Genomic DNA, 18,288 nt, shown 5'->3' on the forward strand with positions numbered 1-18,288 from the left:
GGGCTTAAGTCATTTGCCTCTGGCTGCACTTACCGTAGCATACACCCTTGATGCATGAAATCAATGCAGAGGAATTTTCCTTTTTAAAATGTAATTTTATCTTTATCTGTTTCACTTTGAGTCTATGTGGTTTTTGCTGCAGAATGCAGGACCACTGCTGCACTACGACTTTAAAGAGGAAAGCTAAACTCAGTGGCCAAGGCTTATACAACCACCATTTCCAGAAAAGTTGAGAATTTTATCGGGTTCAGTATTTTCCCTGACAAGATAAGCACATTAATTGGAAACAGGGTGGGTTGCTCTGTTTGCATTAAAATCGATTCATGGCTCACTGCTTTGGGCAGTCGGAAAACAACTATCAGGAAGTTCATACAAATTATTTCTTCATATTTTCCGATGCAAACTATTCATCATTTATATATAATACATAATATTTTGAAAAACACAAGTAAGCAATGTGGCACGGCATGAAAAGCAGTCATGCTCTCATACTAAACTTCTCCTGAATACTGAAAAACAATGCATTGAATTTGGGAATACAATGTGTACCTGCTTTGCAAAGTGAACGCCAAAAATGAAGTCTGCGCAAAAACATTGCAGACTTCCTAGTGAACCACCAATAAAGGCCTCTCTTTCTTATATTTATTGTAGGTTGGAGGTGGTAATAGATAACAAAAGTGTTAGGCACAACTGGGCAAACTGCAACACTTCAGTATATCACAGTTTGCTGTGTGCCGTTGTGTTTGTAAAGGTGTTTTTTTTGTTTTGTGTATTTTAAAATGCACAAATAGATTTACTGGATATAGTAACCCTATTATATAGTAGTATGCGGGATGTAGATTTTTTGTAATCTTTGAATTGCTTATAAAGAGTTTTTAGAAGCATATTAATCCTTAAATAAACCTACAACTTACATTGTCCAAACTTATTGCGAAAAGACAAAAGAAGTTGTTGCATTAGCCACGGATACAAACGACATCAGACGTCATATTATAGCGAGGGAAAAAGCAGGAAGAATGAAAAGGAAAATACTGCAAAGTACTGCGATGATTCATGAGAATTAAGTAGGGACACAATATGGACATGTGTGTTCAATAAACACATCGTTAGCAGACAATGTCTGCAAGAGTCATTACTAGTCACTAGTATGCTTTGGAAACCGTCAGGTACTCTCCTAGCTCCGGCCTCCTTTTTTCTTTTCCTTTCAGCGCTTTCCTTTTGTACGTTTGTCCCTTTCTTTCTCCCTTAAACTTGCTTTCTCCTCTCCCATTCTGACCCACATCTTCCTCATTCCCTCACTTATCTCCATTTGCTAAATGCAATTTTACATGGCGTCACTTTTGTTATGATACACACTGTTGGAAAGGTCATAAGGAAGCTTTATTTCCATTATCCAAACTGGTAATGTTATATGAAACTCAGGAATATCTGTTTTATGTCCATGTCCAAGATGATTTACAGCCAAGTATACAAAAACACAACAGAGCTGAGGCGTTCACTGAATATATGATTCACTGCCTAATACCCAGTGGTCCTAGCAACACAATACCCAAACAGAGACAAAACCTCTTAATCTTTCTGGCTGGGGGCCATTCTTACACACCCTAAGGCTAAAGGGAATACAGAGCAGGTCGGGAAATCCAACATGGCAAAATAAGCTGTAAATACAAACTTCAGTCAACTGAATGAAAGTAAAAAACTGACTTTCATAGAGTTGCATTACCAGCTCACTATGTTTCCAATACACCTGCAGCTACGGTAATAGTGTGTACAGGCCCAGTGTCTACAATTAGTGCAGTTGTTAAAACTGCAAATATCAGCACATGGCTCAGCCCGACAACACTACCTGCAATCAATAAACAACAGCTAATTACTGTGGGAAAGGAGTAATCTACACAAACACGGTAATGATATGATTGGTGTTTCCATGGAATGGTCTGCAGGGTCAGTAAGTCTCTCGGCCAGAAGTTTTTTGGTATAACTGCAGCTAAGAGGAAGTGAGTTGGCAAAGGCTAGCGGGTACGAATGATTACACAAATACCACTGCACAATTGAAAGAGTAGAAATCCTAAAATAGTGCACAATAGGTTGTTATGGACAAACAAGGAATTCCAGGAGATTCCCAGAAGTGCTGAGGAAAGCAGAGGCGAGGGAAATGGAGGGGCTTTAAATTCATAGACCAGATGAGGCCCGTCTTTCCTTCTCCTAAAATAGAACACGCCCAGAGGAGCTGAAACTACACTGAAAGGTGTATGCAGGGGTTAAAAGCAGAATGCACCGGTGCCTGTTTGATGTCAGCGGGGTGAGGTTTGTTTTGCAGCCAGAGGGAAAGATCACAGATGGAAAGAGAAGACGAGGAGAGACAGCAAAAGAATGTGTGAGAGAAGGATCAGAGGGAAATACCACCCAAACATCTACACATTAGACTCAAACCACAGAACCACCTGTTCATCACAGACTACTACTATAGTACAATATCAGGAAATATATTTATACAATACACCATTTATTAATCAATGAACAAGAATTGATTTAATGCACTTTTTAGTCATTTTAAGTTGACGTAGAATCAGTGTTTTACAAGTGTTTTCGAGGGTTGTTACCTTGAGCCACTCTTCAGCCTGTTCCTTGCTCTGAACAGCTAGCACCAGTGCATCTGCACCCTGATGAACGATCTTTAGCTCGTGCTTCTTTTTCTTTCCGTCTTTGGGGATGTGAGTGATGCTGCACCCTGACAGGATCAATTCCATCTGGGGGGTGTGGTCTTTGGAGGACTTGTAACACTTAGAGAAATTTATAGTGGAGATAATTATCTGTTACAATATATTCTCATTCCCACTTGCTCACAATTATTCATGCAAGTATGTCAGTTGACTTTGAAGGAAATCTTTAAATTGGCCCTCACCAGCAACTTGTTATCCTTGATGACACAGAGAAGTTTGGTCCACTGGCCAAAGCGTTTCTTGCGTAGCAGGAATGCACAGATCCGGGCGTCCTTCACCAGATCCATGGATGCCTCTTCAGACGGCCACTGGTGCCGCATCTTCTGGCCCTTCCCATCCTCCTCTTCCTCATCATATGACTCATAAGAGCTGCTCATCGCATCAGAGTCATAGTCTAAGAAGGATTTGCACACAAACATCTGGTTAATTTCAATAACAGGCATGTGTTTGTTACTTCGTTACAGTATGATGTCGCCAGACACAGAATACTTTTAAATCATTGTCACTTACTAGAAGTAATATATTCAGGAGCCTTTCCAGGACTTAAAGGGACTGCTTCCTCATAGTATCCTTCTGGTAAAGAGCTGCTGGGCAGTGGAGGTGGGCCATTGTTTGGAGCCTGTAGAGAACAGAAGTTGCCATTCTTTATACATTTGTCCTTCTTCTAGTTGGATAATTGGTGATTTAAGAGCAGGCATTAAAGTAACAATTTGCCAGTATGCAACTGTGTAGTAACCAGTCAGCCAAAAAGTGATTAAGTTCCAAATAATTCTGTCTGATAGCTCCCCCTAACCTATACTTGGATATACTGTTTCAAGTATAGGCTACATTACCAGCAGTGAATCATGTCATTAGTAGAGTGGAATTAGAGAGAGAGAGAGAGAGAGAAGAAGATAGAGAGAGAGAGAGAGAGAGAAGAGAGAGAGAGAGATAGAGAGAGAGAGAGAGATAGATATAGAGATAAGATAGAGATATAAGATAATAATAGATATAGATATATAATATATATAATAGAAATATATTATATATATATATATATATATATATATATATATATATACCAAGAGAAGAGTTTGGTTAAAAAACGAATCTGAAATGTATGTTAGGGCCATTCAGCACTGACTGGAACCACTCTAACCATGATTTAATAACCAAAATGAAAAAAAAAAAACAAAAAAAAAAAACAGAGCAGTTAATTCTGGAGAAAGAACCTTCAGAAAAAATTAATGATGAATAATGTAATGGCATCATACTGCAGATGTGTGGGGATAGAGGGGGTGGGTGGGGGGTGGAGATGTTTTCTTCTTCACAAACTGCCATCCAAATCCAGCTGTTTGAGCTGGAGATCAAATACGCAGACTGGCAGGATTTGCCTGGCACCACCCTTCTGTAATGTTTTTATCTCAGTAACAGAGGTTTGGCATCTCGCAGCATCTTACTGGTTGGCATAAATCACTAAAACTACAGTATACGAAAGCACACCATGGAGTAAGATATAGATCTTAACTTAAATCAGATTATACATTTAAACTAAACAATTTAACCCTTGGCTGCTGGCTATTCCCATGTTTACTTACCCCAGAGAGCCAATTTATCTAGTTCAAAGTTGTGAGCTAGGTAGCAATGTATGTAAAATATATAGCTCCAAATCCACTAAGCCTCCCTTTCCCCCAATCTCATCTTCATTTCTGTTCAAGAGTTCCACTAAGCTACAAAAGTGATGCTGTTAAAGTTTCTTTGTTTCTCCAAGGAGAATTTGTTGTGCCACAAATGTCAACAGATGCTTCTCCAGAATGATGGAAATAAAGACTTTTGTAGGTGTAAATCACTGTTTACAGGAGCTCAGTCCAGTACGACATGGACCATTAAAGCAATGTTTCCTCTGGAGTCCTCATCATAAGTAATCTACTTTGGCTACTAGCCAGCACAACACATTTTCAAAGCGCATAAAATGCTGTCAAGCTGTAAAGACCTTATATGTCCACCACACTCTCTGCAAACCGAACAAGCCGTGATGGTTGTAAAGTTTTTCCTTGTATGGAAAACCCCTTAAATTTGTCTTTTGATTCTATTTACTGGTAGAAGAGGAGATGTTCTGCTGCCAGGCCAGTTCTAAACCCTGTAATTGTTAAGAAACTCTGTGTTCTGGGCCACTGGTTACAGCTGACCCAGTGAGATGGCAGCGCTTCACTGACGTCAGCATCCATCGCCATGGCAATGTGGAAAATTCATAAGAGGGTTTAGGTGACGTGCTGCTTTATGGGTTAATGTCTGCAAAGTGCACAGAATATGCACTACACAGACAAACGTTCACAATCAGATGTTACAGTGATCTGTCCTAATTATAGTGTGATGAAAGAGCAAGAATACTGGAGAACCCTGCCAAGAAAACTCTATTACACAAGACTTTACGCAAAAACATTTTTTGTGATTCATCCTTTTTGGATCTCGCTACAAGGTACTTCCTTGGTTTTTGATTATCCCTTAGATGAATGTTAGATATGCACCTGGGAACAATTTGCTTTGATGTTTTAGAGTAATAGTTTTGTGACTGAGTGAGTGTCACTGCTTACGCCTCAATGTAAGACATAATTGAGAAACTAAGCTCAAACAAAGTGATCAGTGTTTGTGCAATACTGACAACCTACCATCTCTAAATAATCAAAGGAAAAAATGGTAAAAAATATGAAGCAAGGGCTCTTTTGTCTGCGCTATAGGTTGTATCCTGCTGGTTTTGAGTTTGCCTGCCTCAAATAGTAACAAATGGTGGAGATGAAAGATAAATAGTGACAATTACCAGAACTTCAACACCATCCGCCCAAAAGTCTACTGAAATCTGTAAAACCTCTATGACCTCACCCTCGTCTGATTTTTTTGCATTTTAATTCGCTTTTTATTTTTATATTAAGACAAGGTATAGTCTTCAATTCTCACTTATTAATCATTCTATTCTTGATATGTCTATTAATATCAATGCTTTCATTTCTGTGGCTTTTTTCAGACGTAGTGCAAGTAGATTTGAAAACAACTGTCCAGATTTCTAGGGCAGCTGTAGTCCACCGTACACAATGCAAAGACTGGTTTGTTGTTCTCCATCTGTCTCTTATCTCATTTAATACATGAACCTCCCCTCTCTTAATCCTCTACTTCATCCTGCCTATTTTTCTTTTTTGTTCTGTAAGTGGTGAGCCAGGCCTCTAGGAGAAACCTTATCGCATCTCCTTTGGGGGAAACTGCGGTTCGGTGAACTCATTTCTTGGCAGGGTTATGCTACTCTACTAAACTCCAGCACCGCCAGCGTTCTCCTCCCTGCCCCAGCTCTAAAAGGAAAAAAGAAATACCCAGGAGAGGGACACAGGAGGAAAGAAAAGCTAAGAAGTGCACAAAAGAACAAAAGCACGGAGCCTCAATTGTCAGACAATAAGGCACAGGTTTGGAAAGTAAATGTGAAACTGAACGTGTTTTTATCAGTGAGGGAAAACAGATATAAAGTGTACTACTTCATATCTCACGTCAGAAAGACTTTTTTTAAACGTTTTATTAGCAACACCATTAATAATTATGAAGTCAGGGGAAAACTCTCTGAGTGCAGCACAATGCATTACATTACACTCCACTGAAAGTGATGCCATGGTTCTGCTATGTGCAACTCAAAGCTTAGGGGAGCTGGAGCTGTACAGGCACGCGCGTGAACAAACAGTCTGGCTTTTGCATGCGCTAACCCCCAAACAACAACCTGGCCATCACACCTCATGAGCTGATTACTGGTGTATTAAGACAACAAACATGCTGTATAATCAATAAGAAGCAAAAGTTCACGTTGGTAGACATGCGCACATCTTTGCCACACGTCTTCAAAACATCCGCAAGATAGTATTCTACATACAATGGATCTGGCAAGGAGATCACGAGAAGAGCCAAACAATGGGAAGCCTGGTCCAGAGCCTTTAGGACTACAAAACTGCTTAAATCACTAAATACAGCCTAGCAGCCTAGCTGGATTTGCAGTTTATCATATTTATATAACACTTGACTTGGTTGCTGTTAAGCTACCCAAGATGAAACTTTGTAGAAAAACACTTAAAATATATGCAGCAGGAATTCACTACATTAAAAAAACCAAATTGTAACCTACTTCACACAAAATGAAGTGACAAGCTTCTTTAAAAAATGCTTTGTAAAAAGGACTTTTGGGAAAACCTATGACACAGAGGTGTCAAATACTGCCAATAGCAAGTCCCTCTTTTATGTTTTATAGTGTAAACCTTTTGGAACTATTATATTAAAGCGTCAAGGCCTACATCTTGCTCCTCCTTGAATTTTTTTTTTTTTTTTTTTTTTTAGAGAGACTGCCATAAGGAGAGGAGCATACACAGGTCATGTGCATGGATACACTTCAGAAATGTCAGAATTTATGGTCATAGTGTGTAATTAGGTAGTGGTAACGGAGTCTTGACCTTGGTTTGGATGCACTACAGTGGGAGGTTTGTCTGCTACTCCAGTCCCATTTGAAACTTGCATCCAAACATTTATGCCAAGTATCCATTTTTGCACTGTGTAGGAGGACTGGACCTGAATTAATGTTTCTTCTATGGTGCCAATGGGACGATGGAATGGATAAATTCAGTTGGCACAGGAAGGCCACTCCCTTTGGAAATTGTTTAGAAAAGGAAAACTAAATTTCCCAAGGTTCTAGTCTAATTAACCAGAATTTAAGAAAATGAATTGCCAGCTGGCACAAATGTGATTATATATACATACACAAATAACTGAGTAAACCTGGGGATAAAATGGGGAATAACTTGAGTAGGTTTTTTTGCTTTGGTTGCAACTGTTTCCTGCAAGTAGTTATATATGTAACCATTGCATATTTACTGTAGCTGAAGCAAAACTTCTGACAGTGCAAGGGAAAAAGTTGATAATGGCATGTCTCACAGACCTTTGGTTCCACCAAGGTAAGAAGTGTGGGAGAAACGTTTGTCTGAAGCTTTATTTATCCATGGTGGGGTTTGCTAAAGCATACGCTCTTTTCCAGAACCACCCTGCTTCACAGTTATACACATCTGGGAGCTACATAGTGGGACCGCAGTCATCTACTGTTGGCCTCCGGTCATATCTTGTACAGCTGGAGGTTAAGTGCCTTCTGCAAGGTCACATGGATGGTATTTATTCGAGGGAGGGGGTGGTGTTACTCCTTTCCGTTTCTTGACCGGACTTTTACAGCTGGTCCCAGCTGCTCCTAAAACTACCAACACCTATATTTAATCAAACGTGCGTTTGCAGTCATGTTAGGTGATGCAAAGAGTGAGAAAATTCCCAGATCAGTTGTTAATGTATGATCCCACCTACAAATAATATCAGAGAGCATAATACAGTACAAACCTGCAGAAATGAAAAAAATAAAAAAAGAAAGGGCAGCCAAGTCCAAGACACATACCATATATGCATAGACATAACCTTTCCTCCGCCTACACTCTTTGAAGCTCAAGCATGAGGTCAAGCTAAAGCAATGAGTTCTAAATTGATGCCAGACTCCAGTAGAAGATGAAAGGACAAAAAGCTTCAGCCATTAGCATCATAGATGAGCCTTTGTCCTGGGATAACCCTTAGTTACACATCTGGCAAAAGTACAGTAGAAAGCGTTAATGACTTTACAGTTACCACTGAAAACATGCAATGTGCCTAGATTATGCTAGAGCTGTGTGGGTGGTTTAGTTTACATCAGACATGTTTCTGACATAACTTTTTGAAATTCTGTGAATATCCTGCAAACACTGTTTTATTAGTAAAGGTTTATTCAAAAACAGGTGATGGTGCCAAACAGGAGAGAACAAGCAACAAAAAAAAAAAAAAAAACAAATTGTGAGAATACGCTGTCTGCAAGTAAATATAATTATGTGAATATTTTCATAACAAAGCATTATTGTTGGTGAAACAGTGGCAGCTGTCCAGCAGCATTACAGAAAACCCCTCTGTGACAGAGAGGAAGTCAGTCTGTGAGCTGATTAGCAAGATAGAGTCTTTACATAACAGAGCACTACAGCTTACATATTCAGAACAACTAGGCTGTGATAGCCAAGCACATACATACAAAACCTCTCTGTACAGTATTCAAGGCGCTGGTCAAGCTTAAGACTTGCCAAATTTGCGATAGCCATCTGAAAGTTCCACCTTCCTGTTTATACACGAACCACCCATGCTAGTGTTACCTCTGACAAAACAAGAGTGTTTTCACAGTTCCTACGTTAAACTCTATTCTTCACTCCCTTCCTGCCTCAGGCTGGCAAGTTAGTGTGTATTTTGTCAAGCAGGTGCATTCACTAGAGTATCGTTGCTGGCGGATTTGCCAACTTGCAGGCTAAGCTGAAAAAATAACTGGAGGGTGAGAATGGGTTGGGTATTTCCTGTATTTCTCTCACCTTACAATGGTGTTTAATATTGGCCAGCAGTAGCTAGTGGAGCCAGTAGGAGCTGGTGGCCAGAGCACTGGGAACAAAGGGTGGGGTGGCAAAGCTTTCCCTGGAAGGAAGCCCTGTTCTGTAGAACTACAGTATATCTGTAATGGAACCAGTTTAATGGTCGAATGTTCTGAAGACTTAAATCTACTTAAAAGTTTCACAAAGTATTAAAAGTAGATAAGTTCTAATTTAACTAATACAACGAAATTGCATTACAGTTGTTTAGTCGTTTAAAGAAAATTAATGTAATCTTCTGCGAACTGCATTTATTAGCTGCTTTGACCACCTTTGCTGAAACAACTTCAACTAAATGTTTCTTGTTATGTGTTTATAAGTCTTGTGAAGCACCTTAAAATGACTTTGACCCAGTTCTCCTGACGGCACACTGGGTTCATAGGTGGACTATAAGAAAAGCCACTTACTCAGGGGTTCATTGTGTACTTGTGCTTTGATTGTACTCCGATCTTTCTTGGGTGACCACTCCTTGGAAGGATAACACTTGTGTTGAATCTCCTTTTTGCTATTTTAAAAAGCTTTTTGTAGGCAACTTTTATTCTATAGGAGCATAACTAAGATGATGATCATGATTACCCGCTAAAAATGACGATGTGTTAATTTGTCACAATTAATTTGTTATGGACATCTAGTTTCAGCATCATAGTCTTACACATTTATTGAGTAACATAGACAGTATATTTCACAAACTCTCGAGAGCAGCGTATGTTATTCACAGCCAAACGCTAAAAAAGAAACAGCTCTCAAGATGAATTTCATGTTAATGAAAGAAATTACAGGAAATTACACTTGTCAGGGGTCCCTGACAGGTAAGCTAAATGTGACATTGTTCCAAAATTATTATAACCCCGTATTCTTTATATCAGCATGTCCTACAAAAAATGTATTATTATTATTAAATGTTATCAGTGTCTGGTGGCCTGGTGTCTCAATAGATAGAGCATCAACTTGGGAAGAAGAAAGTTATCTTTGTTACACCACCTCCATACAACAAAGCAGTGTTCATTAATATCATTAAAATGGCTAAAATCACAAAACTATATTATTGTACTGTACTGTAGCTCTCTCTTAGACTATGGGAATTGCTTTAACTTTCCCTCAGTGCTTTATTAAGTCACTTCGATCACATCATGTGACAGAAAAAAAATCCTGGCATTGTATAAAACCTTTGAAAGCATCTGAATAAAAAAAGAAGAGTGAAATAGGTTTTCCATCCATGCTCCAGTCTCTCAGTGGGGACTTTTTCCAGTGAGTGTTCTGGCCTCACGATTAAACATTCTGTGGGATTGTGTCAATTACTGGACTCCCACTGGTTACTGCATTAAGACTTAATCAGTCTCCACTTTGCCACTTGTTTGGTTGCCTCAGTGACAAGTGCGCCCCTTTTTGATATGATCTGTTAAACAACCTAATTTTCTGTCTCAAGCCAATGACACAATGATGTGATGTCATTAGATGCTCTATTGTGGTTGACCAAACCGCCAAGCAGGGGAACCCCGCTGAGGAATCGGGTCAGACGTGAAAACTTTTCAGCACCAAATGAAGCCCAAACCTTGCCATGCGACAAACATCCAAACATGAATAATTTCCAACATACAAAAACAGAAGTGGTTGAAAACTAAAATTGTGTGATGTCAAGCCAACTCTTTCTGTGCAAGCAATCTTTCCTTGACACAGCACGGTGACACATACACTTGCTGCGTGTTTTCACTTCAGGCTACAAAACATTTGGTTTGGCAAAATACAGAAGATCTAAATTTATTATTATTTTTATTCCTACAAACACCAAAATGGCATGACTTGCAGTCATTAAAGAAAAAAAAAACCTAAACTCACTTTCTACCACCAGTGATACGTAACAACACATACATAAAAAGAGAATTTGGACTTTGTACAGTATTGGCTACATCTGATCACAAAACTTGGGCAAAGACGCATATTTATCTCTGAAAGCTGCAGAGGAGGGGTATTTGTCTGGTTAAAAATGAGGAGGAAATCAATTCCAAATGGGACCCACTCCGCTATGACAACACCGGTTCAGTGTATACAATATGTGCATCACATGAAAATGCTTGCATACAGAACTGTGTTCCAAATGCAAAAGAAAACAAAAATAGTGCATGCGTAATGAAACACATGTGTGATGGTAAGGATTAACTCGCAGAGTAAGGCGGGTGTGTTTGTGGGAAGAAGCAAGAAGGGGCAGGGGATAAGGTAAAGTCATGAGGTGGGGTGGGGGTGTGGTACCGTTCTCCAACATCAACACAGATGGAAATCATTTGTGTCTCAACAAGAGGACTGCTCCACATTCTGCTGGAACAGAGCCTGTGTGGAGCCATGCACAGCCCATAGGACACAACTTATGATGTGACTGGAATATTGACTGCAATGAAACTGTTATGTTGAAGCACTGAATAGTCTCAGCCTTTTCTAAAAATGAAGTTTAGCAGCTTTTATCTGGCCAGTATTATTGCAAAACAAATATGTTACAGTTTAGAGCAATCAAATGAAACACACCTTCAAAAAGACATTATGATGACTCTGGGAACTTCCAATGGCAGTTTTCACAACATAAAAACTAAGTCAATGCACCCCAAACTATTCAGAGATGAAAATTACCCTTGTACTCACTGACAAGTTATGACTTTGCTGATGGATGAGTTAACCATTGTTTGAACTGCAGAATTACACGCTTTCACGTACTTGTCATGGCAGTGTAAAGCAGTTTCAATGCTCAAAGGAGGGTACGTTGAAAAAAAAAATCACTCAATAAGGATAAAGTGTTTATAAGGTGTTGTTGGGCTGTTGCTGAAAGTCATTCAACCAGTTAGAATTAAATTGATAAAATTGTTTGATTCAGACATCAAGTTTTAACCAGCTCAGTGGCTAGTTCAGACTTGTTTTGTTTTTTTTTTATCTTTTTTTAATTTCAGGATTGGGGCAGCTTAATAGACACATACTTCATACTGAAAATAATACCTTTTTATTAGTGTAACATAAATCTTGGCTATGTGAAGAGACATAAAGAACAACAGGGGAACTGTTGTAGTCCTATGGTCATTATGAGTTAATTAGAGCCAGACCTTGTTTTTGTGAGCTTTAAAATTAATGTATGTGTTTTGAGTGTGTGGTATATAAAACACAGTAAAATGGTGCAGTGATCCTCTTCCTCAGATCCCTGGAAAGATTTATGAAGTGAGGGGTGTGAAGAGGATGAAACAGACATGAAACTGTTCTGGTATGTCCAGTGTGCGAGCCAGTGTGATTGCTATAGACACGCACACGCACGCACACACACTCTGTACATGCAACAGTATCATAAAGGCTTTTGCCTAATACACCAGTTGGTGTCCATTGTTACTGCAGTTTGAAGACATCATATTTAGAAGTAAAATAAAGACAGTGGCCTACTTGTAAATTGTTTTTTAAGGTAGTGGCTGCATACAATAAAACTAACCAGCCCTCTGTCTTTTTTTACTTATCAGAGCCTGTCAGGACCTACAGGGTTCTGCAAACTGCAGATCATCTCCTCTCAAAAGCAAATAAATCATGGGGGTTCATATAACTGGATTTTCTTCCCCTTTGTTTGACACACAAGCAGAACATAGTGTCTATTCAATCCATTTTCCTTTTATGTCAGTAATTTATGATTGGTGCAATTATAGTCACACTGCTAAATATTTACAATAGCAATGTAAATCCACTGAGCTCCTTTCTAAACTAATTATAACTTATATAACAGTGAGTAATCAAACTGGCTGCCCCGGGTTGTGGGGTTGACAGGGCATTGATGTAGCTTCTAAAGCCACAGGCTCTCAGCCCTGCAGAGATGTTGGTTTGGCTCGCATTGAGCCTTGACGGGTCACAGACAGACTGTGGCCATGGCCGTCTCTTCCTCCTCCACACTCTCCCACTCTTCTACCAGATCTCCTATGTTTATAGCACTTACTCACTCGGAGTCATTCATGACTGATGCTTTATAAAATATGCCTTCCTGCAAAATAAGTGCATTAGACCCTCTTTTTCTGAGCTAAATTTTGTCTTTTTGTTTACTCCCTGTTTTCTCATTTCTGTTTGGTTTGGCCTCCTACCCATCGCTCTCTTTGTTACCCACAGATTTATACTACTTTAAAAAAATGGAGAGAGGCAGCAGAACAGATCTTTTCTATCTTCCTGGACAGCTTGTCCAGAGGTCAGTTTAGAAATGTGATGAATGGTAATTTCAGAGCAGGGAGACGGCCAAGGAGAGACAGAGAGCTGGAAGAAAATGAAAGACAGTAGCTGACTTACCATCCAAGTTCAATTATAAGGATTGTTATTTACTGTTGTACTCTGAAGATATACAATTTGCCATCTTAGTTTTTTTTTTCTAAAAATTTAAAGTATGGGGCTTTATTTAGACTTAGCAGCTTGTGGTTGTAGTATAGTGTGTTGAGATTATTTTTGCAACACATACAAAACCAGGAATGAACTTTAATCCTAAGAAACCAAAAAGTATCTATGCTTGATACCCCCTCATTGCTTCGAGCTGCATGAGCCCTGAGTCACATATAAAACTACTTCTACCAATTGCTAGAAACACAGGAACAGAGGAGACACAAAGAGACATAGAAACATCACTCCTCCTTGCACCTCCTCTCTGGTCTCGTTTTCCGGGAAAACCTCAGCTGTGATTTCCAGACACACACTGGGGTCACCAGAGGATGCTGACGGCTGTGGACTGGTTCTAATTACAAACTGCACTGTAAGGCCTTGTCCGCGCGCGTGTGTAGCAGGGAATGTGAAACAAGGTGTTTCGGGTTATTGTTATGGTAGGAAGGCTTCTCTTGCCATCACAGTCACCTGCTTTCCATCAGATGCAATTACTCCAACAGTAACGACACACATTCCCTGTTATTCCTCATGCTGGGTCTCTTGACACATGCATGCTCCTCATATTTCTGCTAGTATATCACTTACACACACAAACAGTCGCTTTAATAGAGATGTTACAGTCCTCAGCGACTGTCAGCATGACACAAGTCTCAGCATGAGGCAGGAAAACACATTGAAACCATGACTAGTCTTCCTACTGATTTACAAGTGACTGTAAAAACCCAGCTCACATGGCTTCCACCTCCCACTGTATTATTAAATCTGACACCGATACAACTCAACAAGTTTGCCTTGTTGCAATGGGACATTTATCTATTAGAAATTCTACAGCCTGTTTTTCAGGGTTTTTATTAATCACATACTTGTCTTCTGTAGTTTCAGGTTGTATTTAATTCAGGAGTCATTTCACAGAACAGTGTCATCGTCTTCCCAGTGAAAGCAGCAAACTAATATGAAGATGCCACATTTTTGCACCAAAACGATTAGACCTCAAATGACCTCACCATCCCAACCAAAACAACTAAAACATGTCATTTGAAAGAAACTGTCGTATCTATTTGAACTAAATTGTTCTAACTTAAAATATTAGTTTTATTTGTTTTTTTTTTTTATATTTTAAAGCTCCTAGGAAAACGGTTACTAGAAGCTAAAAGACAAATTTCAGCCTTAGGTGAGATGCGACTGCTTGTGTTTTCTAAACTAAACCATGAAGACAGATTAAATCACATTTCAAGCCCTTTGACCTGCAAGCAACTTGCACTGCATTACTCAAAGTGGGGTTTGTCAGTGTTGCCATGACAATAAGTAAAGTTTATGTTGTTCACCTGACAGTTGTCAGACCATTGGAGCCTCAGCAGCCAGCTGAGCCAGAATTAGAGAGAAGAAGACAAGACACAGCGCTGGAAACACAGTGACACAGAGTTGGCTGGTGTTTGGAGAAACACCTGTGTTCACTCAAAATGTCCAAGTACACACTGAAACCGAATGTTTAACTTGGTCACAAAACAATAGTGGAGGGTACGATTACATCCTAAATAATTACAAATTCTACATGAAAAGACATTTGAACATGAGCGTGAAGGATTATGTTGTTCTGTGGTCAAATTAAATGTTGCCTGTGTAGTTTTAGTAGAAGACTTTTTAAAGCCATGGGTCTTGAGGAAAGCGGTCTTACCAGCCAGGGGTGTGGGATCTCAGGAAGGGGCATCTGAGGTGGGGCCGGTAGACCGCTGTGGATCTCTGACTTGAACGAAGGCTCTGTGGAAGAGTAGAAATTAGGAAAAGGTTTGTAACTTTGTTCAGTTAAATTACGTTGTATCTGAAAAAGAGCATACACACATTTAAATCTCACCTTTCTCAGACAGGACTCTGTGGAGGATGTTGGACAGGTGCATCTTTTTCTCACGGACTCCGGCGCTCAGGTATTCCCTGTCCAGCAGGTCAAGGAACAGTCGAAGCTCACAGACCAGCTCCTCCATGGCTGCAGAATAAATGCACACACAGACAGAGAGACAATGAACAGGCTATAGCTCTTAATTTCAGATGGCGTAGGCAGTCATGACAGCTTGCACAACGCACAGCTTAGCAGTGAGGGTTGGTAGAGGGTTTGTAGATACACCAACAATTAAACCACTGTCAGAGTGGTTTGTACCCTATTCACTGCATCTGCCTCATTCACCCTGTGCCAGGTTCATTCTGTGGTCTAGATGTTTTCTGCTGAGATCTTGATCTTCTGATCTAAAGATGGATGTGCTCGGTAGCTCTCTCTCTTGAACTCTCCCTCTTTGCAAATTGTGCAAAAAGTAAAAATAATCAGTAAAACCCAGTGGGCAGTATTCAAATATATGGTGTGAACAAGGCTTCAAGGTAACTTGCATTGTTTTTTATACTAAGCTACTTGAGTTTCTCTAGGAACTGTTTCACTTCAATTCCAGTGTCTTAATACAGTATCTTATAATACAAGACTGAAATACACTAAACCAATACAGCCTGTGCAGCCAGGTAGAGATAAAAAACAGACCTTTCATCAATCATCTGTCCAAACAGTGCAGAGACCCAGAACGCTGAGAGGTGCTCGGCAGGAGCAGCCCTGGCAACCTACATGACAGACATATCTCTGCAAGTGGTGGAAAATACTCCACTGCCTCCACATACAGGAAAACAATAGGAGGGAGAGCTGGGGTATGTGTATGAATATACGCCTTCAAACACTTGTATCAAGAGAGCATCAGATTGAACTCAAAGGTGTAGTGTGGGTGCAAACACTTAGATAACAAGACCCTGTTTAAGCTGATGGTTAAGGCCTGTTTTGACACAAGATTTTTGTAAACATCATATCTGAGCAGATGACATCACACTAAAAGGCATCAGTAGGCCAAATCAAAATTTTGATTTTCTCAAGCTCTACGAAGCAAAAGATGATGTTTAGACCTTAATGTTCCTTACTAGCTGTAACTACGTCACACTGATTCCAACCAGCTGAAGGATAAGGATCTGCTCAACTACACCTTGACAGTGGGTCTTTTTGGTTCCTCACAGACAGCTAATTCCCCCAGAAGATGAAGCGGTCACCTCCTGCCAAGCTTGCTGTTATATGTTTATGCACGTAATTACACTGAATCAGCTCAATCAACAATGAGGCTACAAGCGCAGGAGGTGTACTGATTTAGCCCAAGCATTAAATGTCCCAGCAGTCTTAAACTAACCAGGCCTACAACAGCTCCACATTTTGGACTCAGTTTAGGGCTCAGAATGTAGCACTAAGCCTTTGAGCTGAATACATGTTCCAGTGACCAGGCATGCCAGATATCTGCAGTGACGCAACAAACCCCTTATATGTCCTAATCTGATCGTCACTCATCCTGCCTATCACAAAGGCATCTGGAAATAATCAACAACAGGTGAGGCTGCTGGTAGCTGGTGAGTAAGTCCACTGGTGTTTTGACAATGAATTCTCTCAGATTTATAAAGGTTTCCAATGTAAGCATATTTCATTTTTTCACTGCTTGAGGGCAGGTTCACTCATTGGACCAGAGAATACATACAGACATTTTCACACATTCCTCATATAACCTCATTATTGTTATATCAAAAGGAGGGAGGGGAAAAGAGGGAGCTTTTGGGGCAGTGGTGGAAGAATTGAAAAGGTAAACTAAGCAAGATCGATTGAACGTAAAAGAACTTTGTCCACAGTTATTTTTTATCATGGTTTTGCCAGTTTTGTATGGAAGCAGTTGACTGGCTTTAAGAGCTATGAAAAACTAAATTATTTGAATTATTTGTCAACAATAGCGGTAACTAAATTATTATCCCAATTATTATTGGGACAATGGCAATTTTTGACTAAAACTATTAGATTAATAATTCAACCTAAGCAACATCACTGCAGTTTTAACATGTGAGAGCTGTACCACAGAAAAGATCACAGGGCACAGCAGAGAGGAAAGGAGGTGTCTCATATATACAAATTAGTTTTCTGGTTCCCTTTATTTGTGCCTGTTTTCCTCGTGTCCCTCCATGGAAAATGTGAAAGTGTCTCCCATATAGAGAAAAGGTCAATGCAAAGTTCCACTTTGCTGTATACATGGACATGCAATAAACCAGCACGTCTAAATCTGTCAGGTTTCAATTAAAGAGGGACAAAAGGGCAAAGCAGAGGTGCACTAACTGTATAGCCACTCACACCTTGGATCACTTTCACTCTGCTTGTTTTTATTTTAGAGTGAGAACAGCCAAGCAGTCTTTACTGGCCCATTTACTGTTTCACAGAGCTCTGTGCAACCTGCGCAATACTTTACCTCCACGAGGGTGGTCAAAAAGCTAAATGTGTGTGTGCGCGCGTCATTAAAAACCTAACACCAGCTCTCCAGATCACCAAAGAGGTGGGGGGGAATCAAGTGGCATAGAGTGAGGAGGACCACCCTCAAACAAGGCCTGAGGGCATACAAAAAATACCTCGCCGTGCAAACAAACTGCCCACGCCCTCTCTACAAAAACTTAACCATTGTCTTTCATTCAGATCCCTCCTTCACTTCCATTCCTTTCCTTTTACCCATCTGCACCACAATTATAATTTCCACATAATTGTCCTATTGCTAACTTTGTAAATGTGCATTTCCCACATATATTTAGATATTTATGTACTTAATTTTGCAGAAATGTATCCTTAGAATAACTGACCTGCAAACACATGTGTTGGGTCAAAAAGGTTTGGAATA

General features: G+C 39.8%; 2 protein-coding genes across 6 annotated transcripts in view; one reads left to right on the forward strand and one right to left on the reverse strand.

Annotated features, from left to right (window-relative positions):
* Positions 1–18,288, forward strand: part of LOC129603091 (uncharacterized) — a 506,300-nt gene that overhangs the window by 288,481 nt on the left and 199,531 nt on the right. The window lies entirely within an intron of this gene.
* The window catches only part of afap1 (actin filament associated protein 1), a 55,626-nt gene that overhangs the window by 12,325 nt on the left and 25,013 nt on the right, over positions 1–18,288 (reverse strand). For all 5 annotated transcript variants that reach the window (XM_029142518.1, XM_029142517.3, XM_029142520.3 and 2 more), the window contains exons 2-6: positions 15,423–15,551; positions 15,246–15,328; positions 3,234–3,342; positions 2,906–3,117; positions 2,604–2,783 (exon numbers count right to left, since the gene is read on the reverse strand). In XM_029142518.1, the coding sequence (XP_028998351.1) occupies positions 2,604–2,783; positions 2,906–3,117; positions 3,234–3,342; positions 15,246–15,328; positions 15,423–15,551 (713 nt within the window). The remainder of the gene's footprint in view (positions 1–2,603; positions 2,784–2,905; positions 3,118–3,233; positions 3,343–15,245; positions 15,329–15,422; positions 15,552–18,288) is intronic.

Source organism: Betta splendens, chromosome 2 (genome assembly GCF_900634795.4).
Source record: "Betta splendens chromosome 2, fBetSpl5.4, whole genome shotgun sequence".
Taxonomy (NCBI): Eukaryota; Metazoa; Chordata; class Actinopteri; order Anabantiformes; family Osphronemidae; genus Betta; species Betta splendens.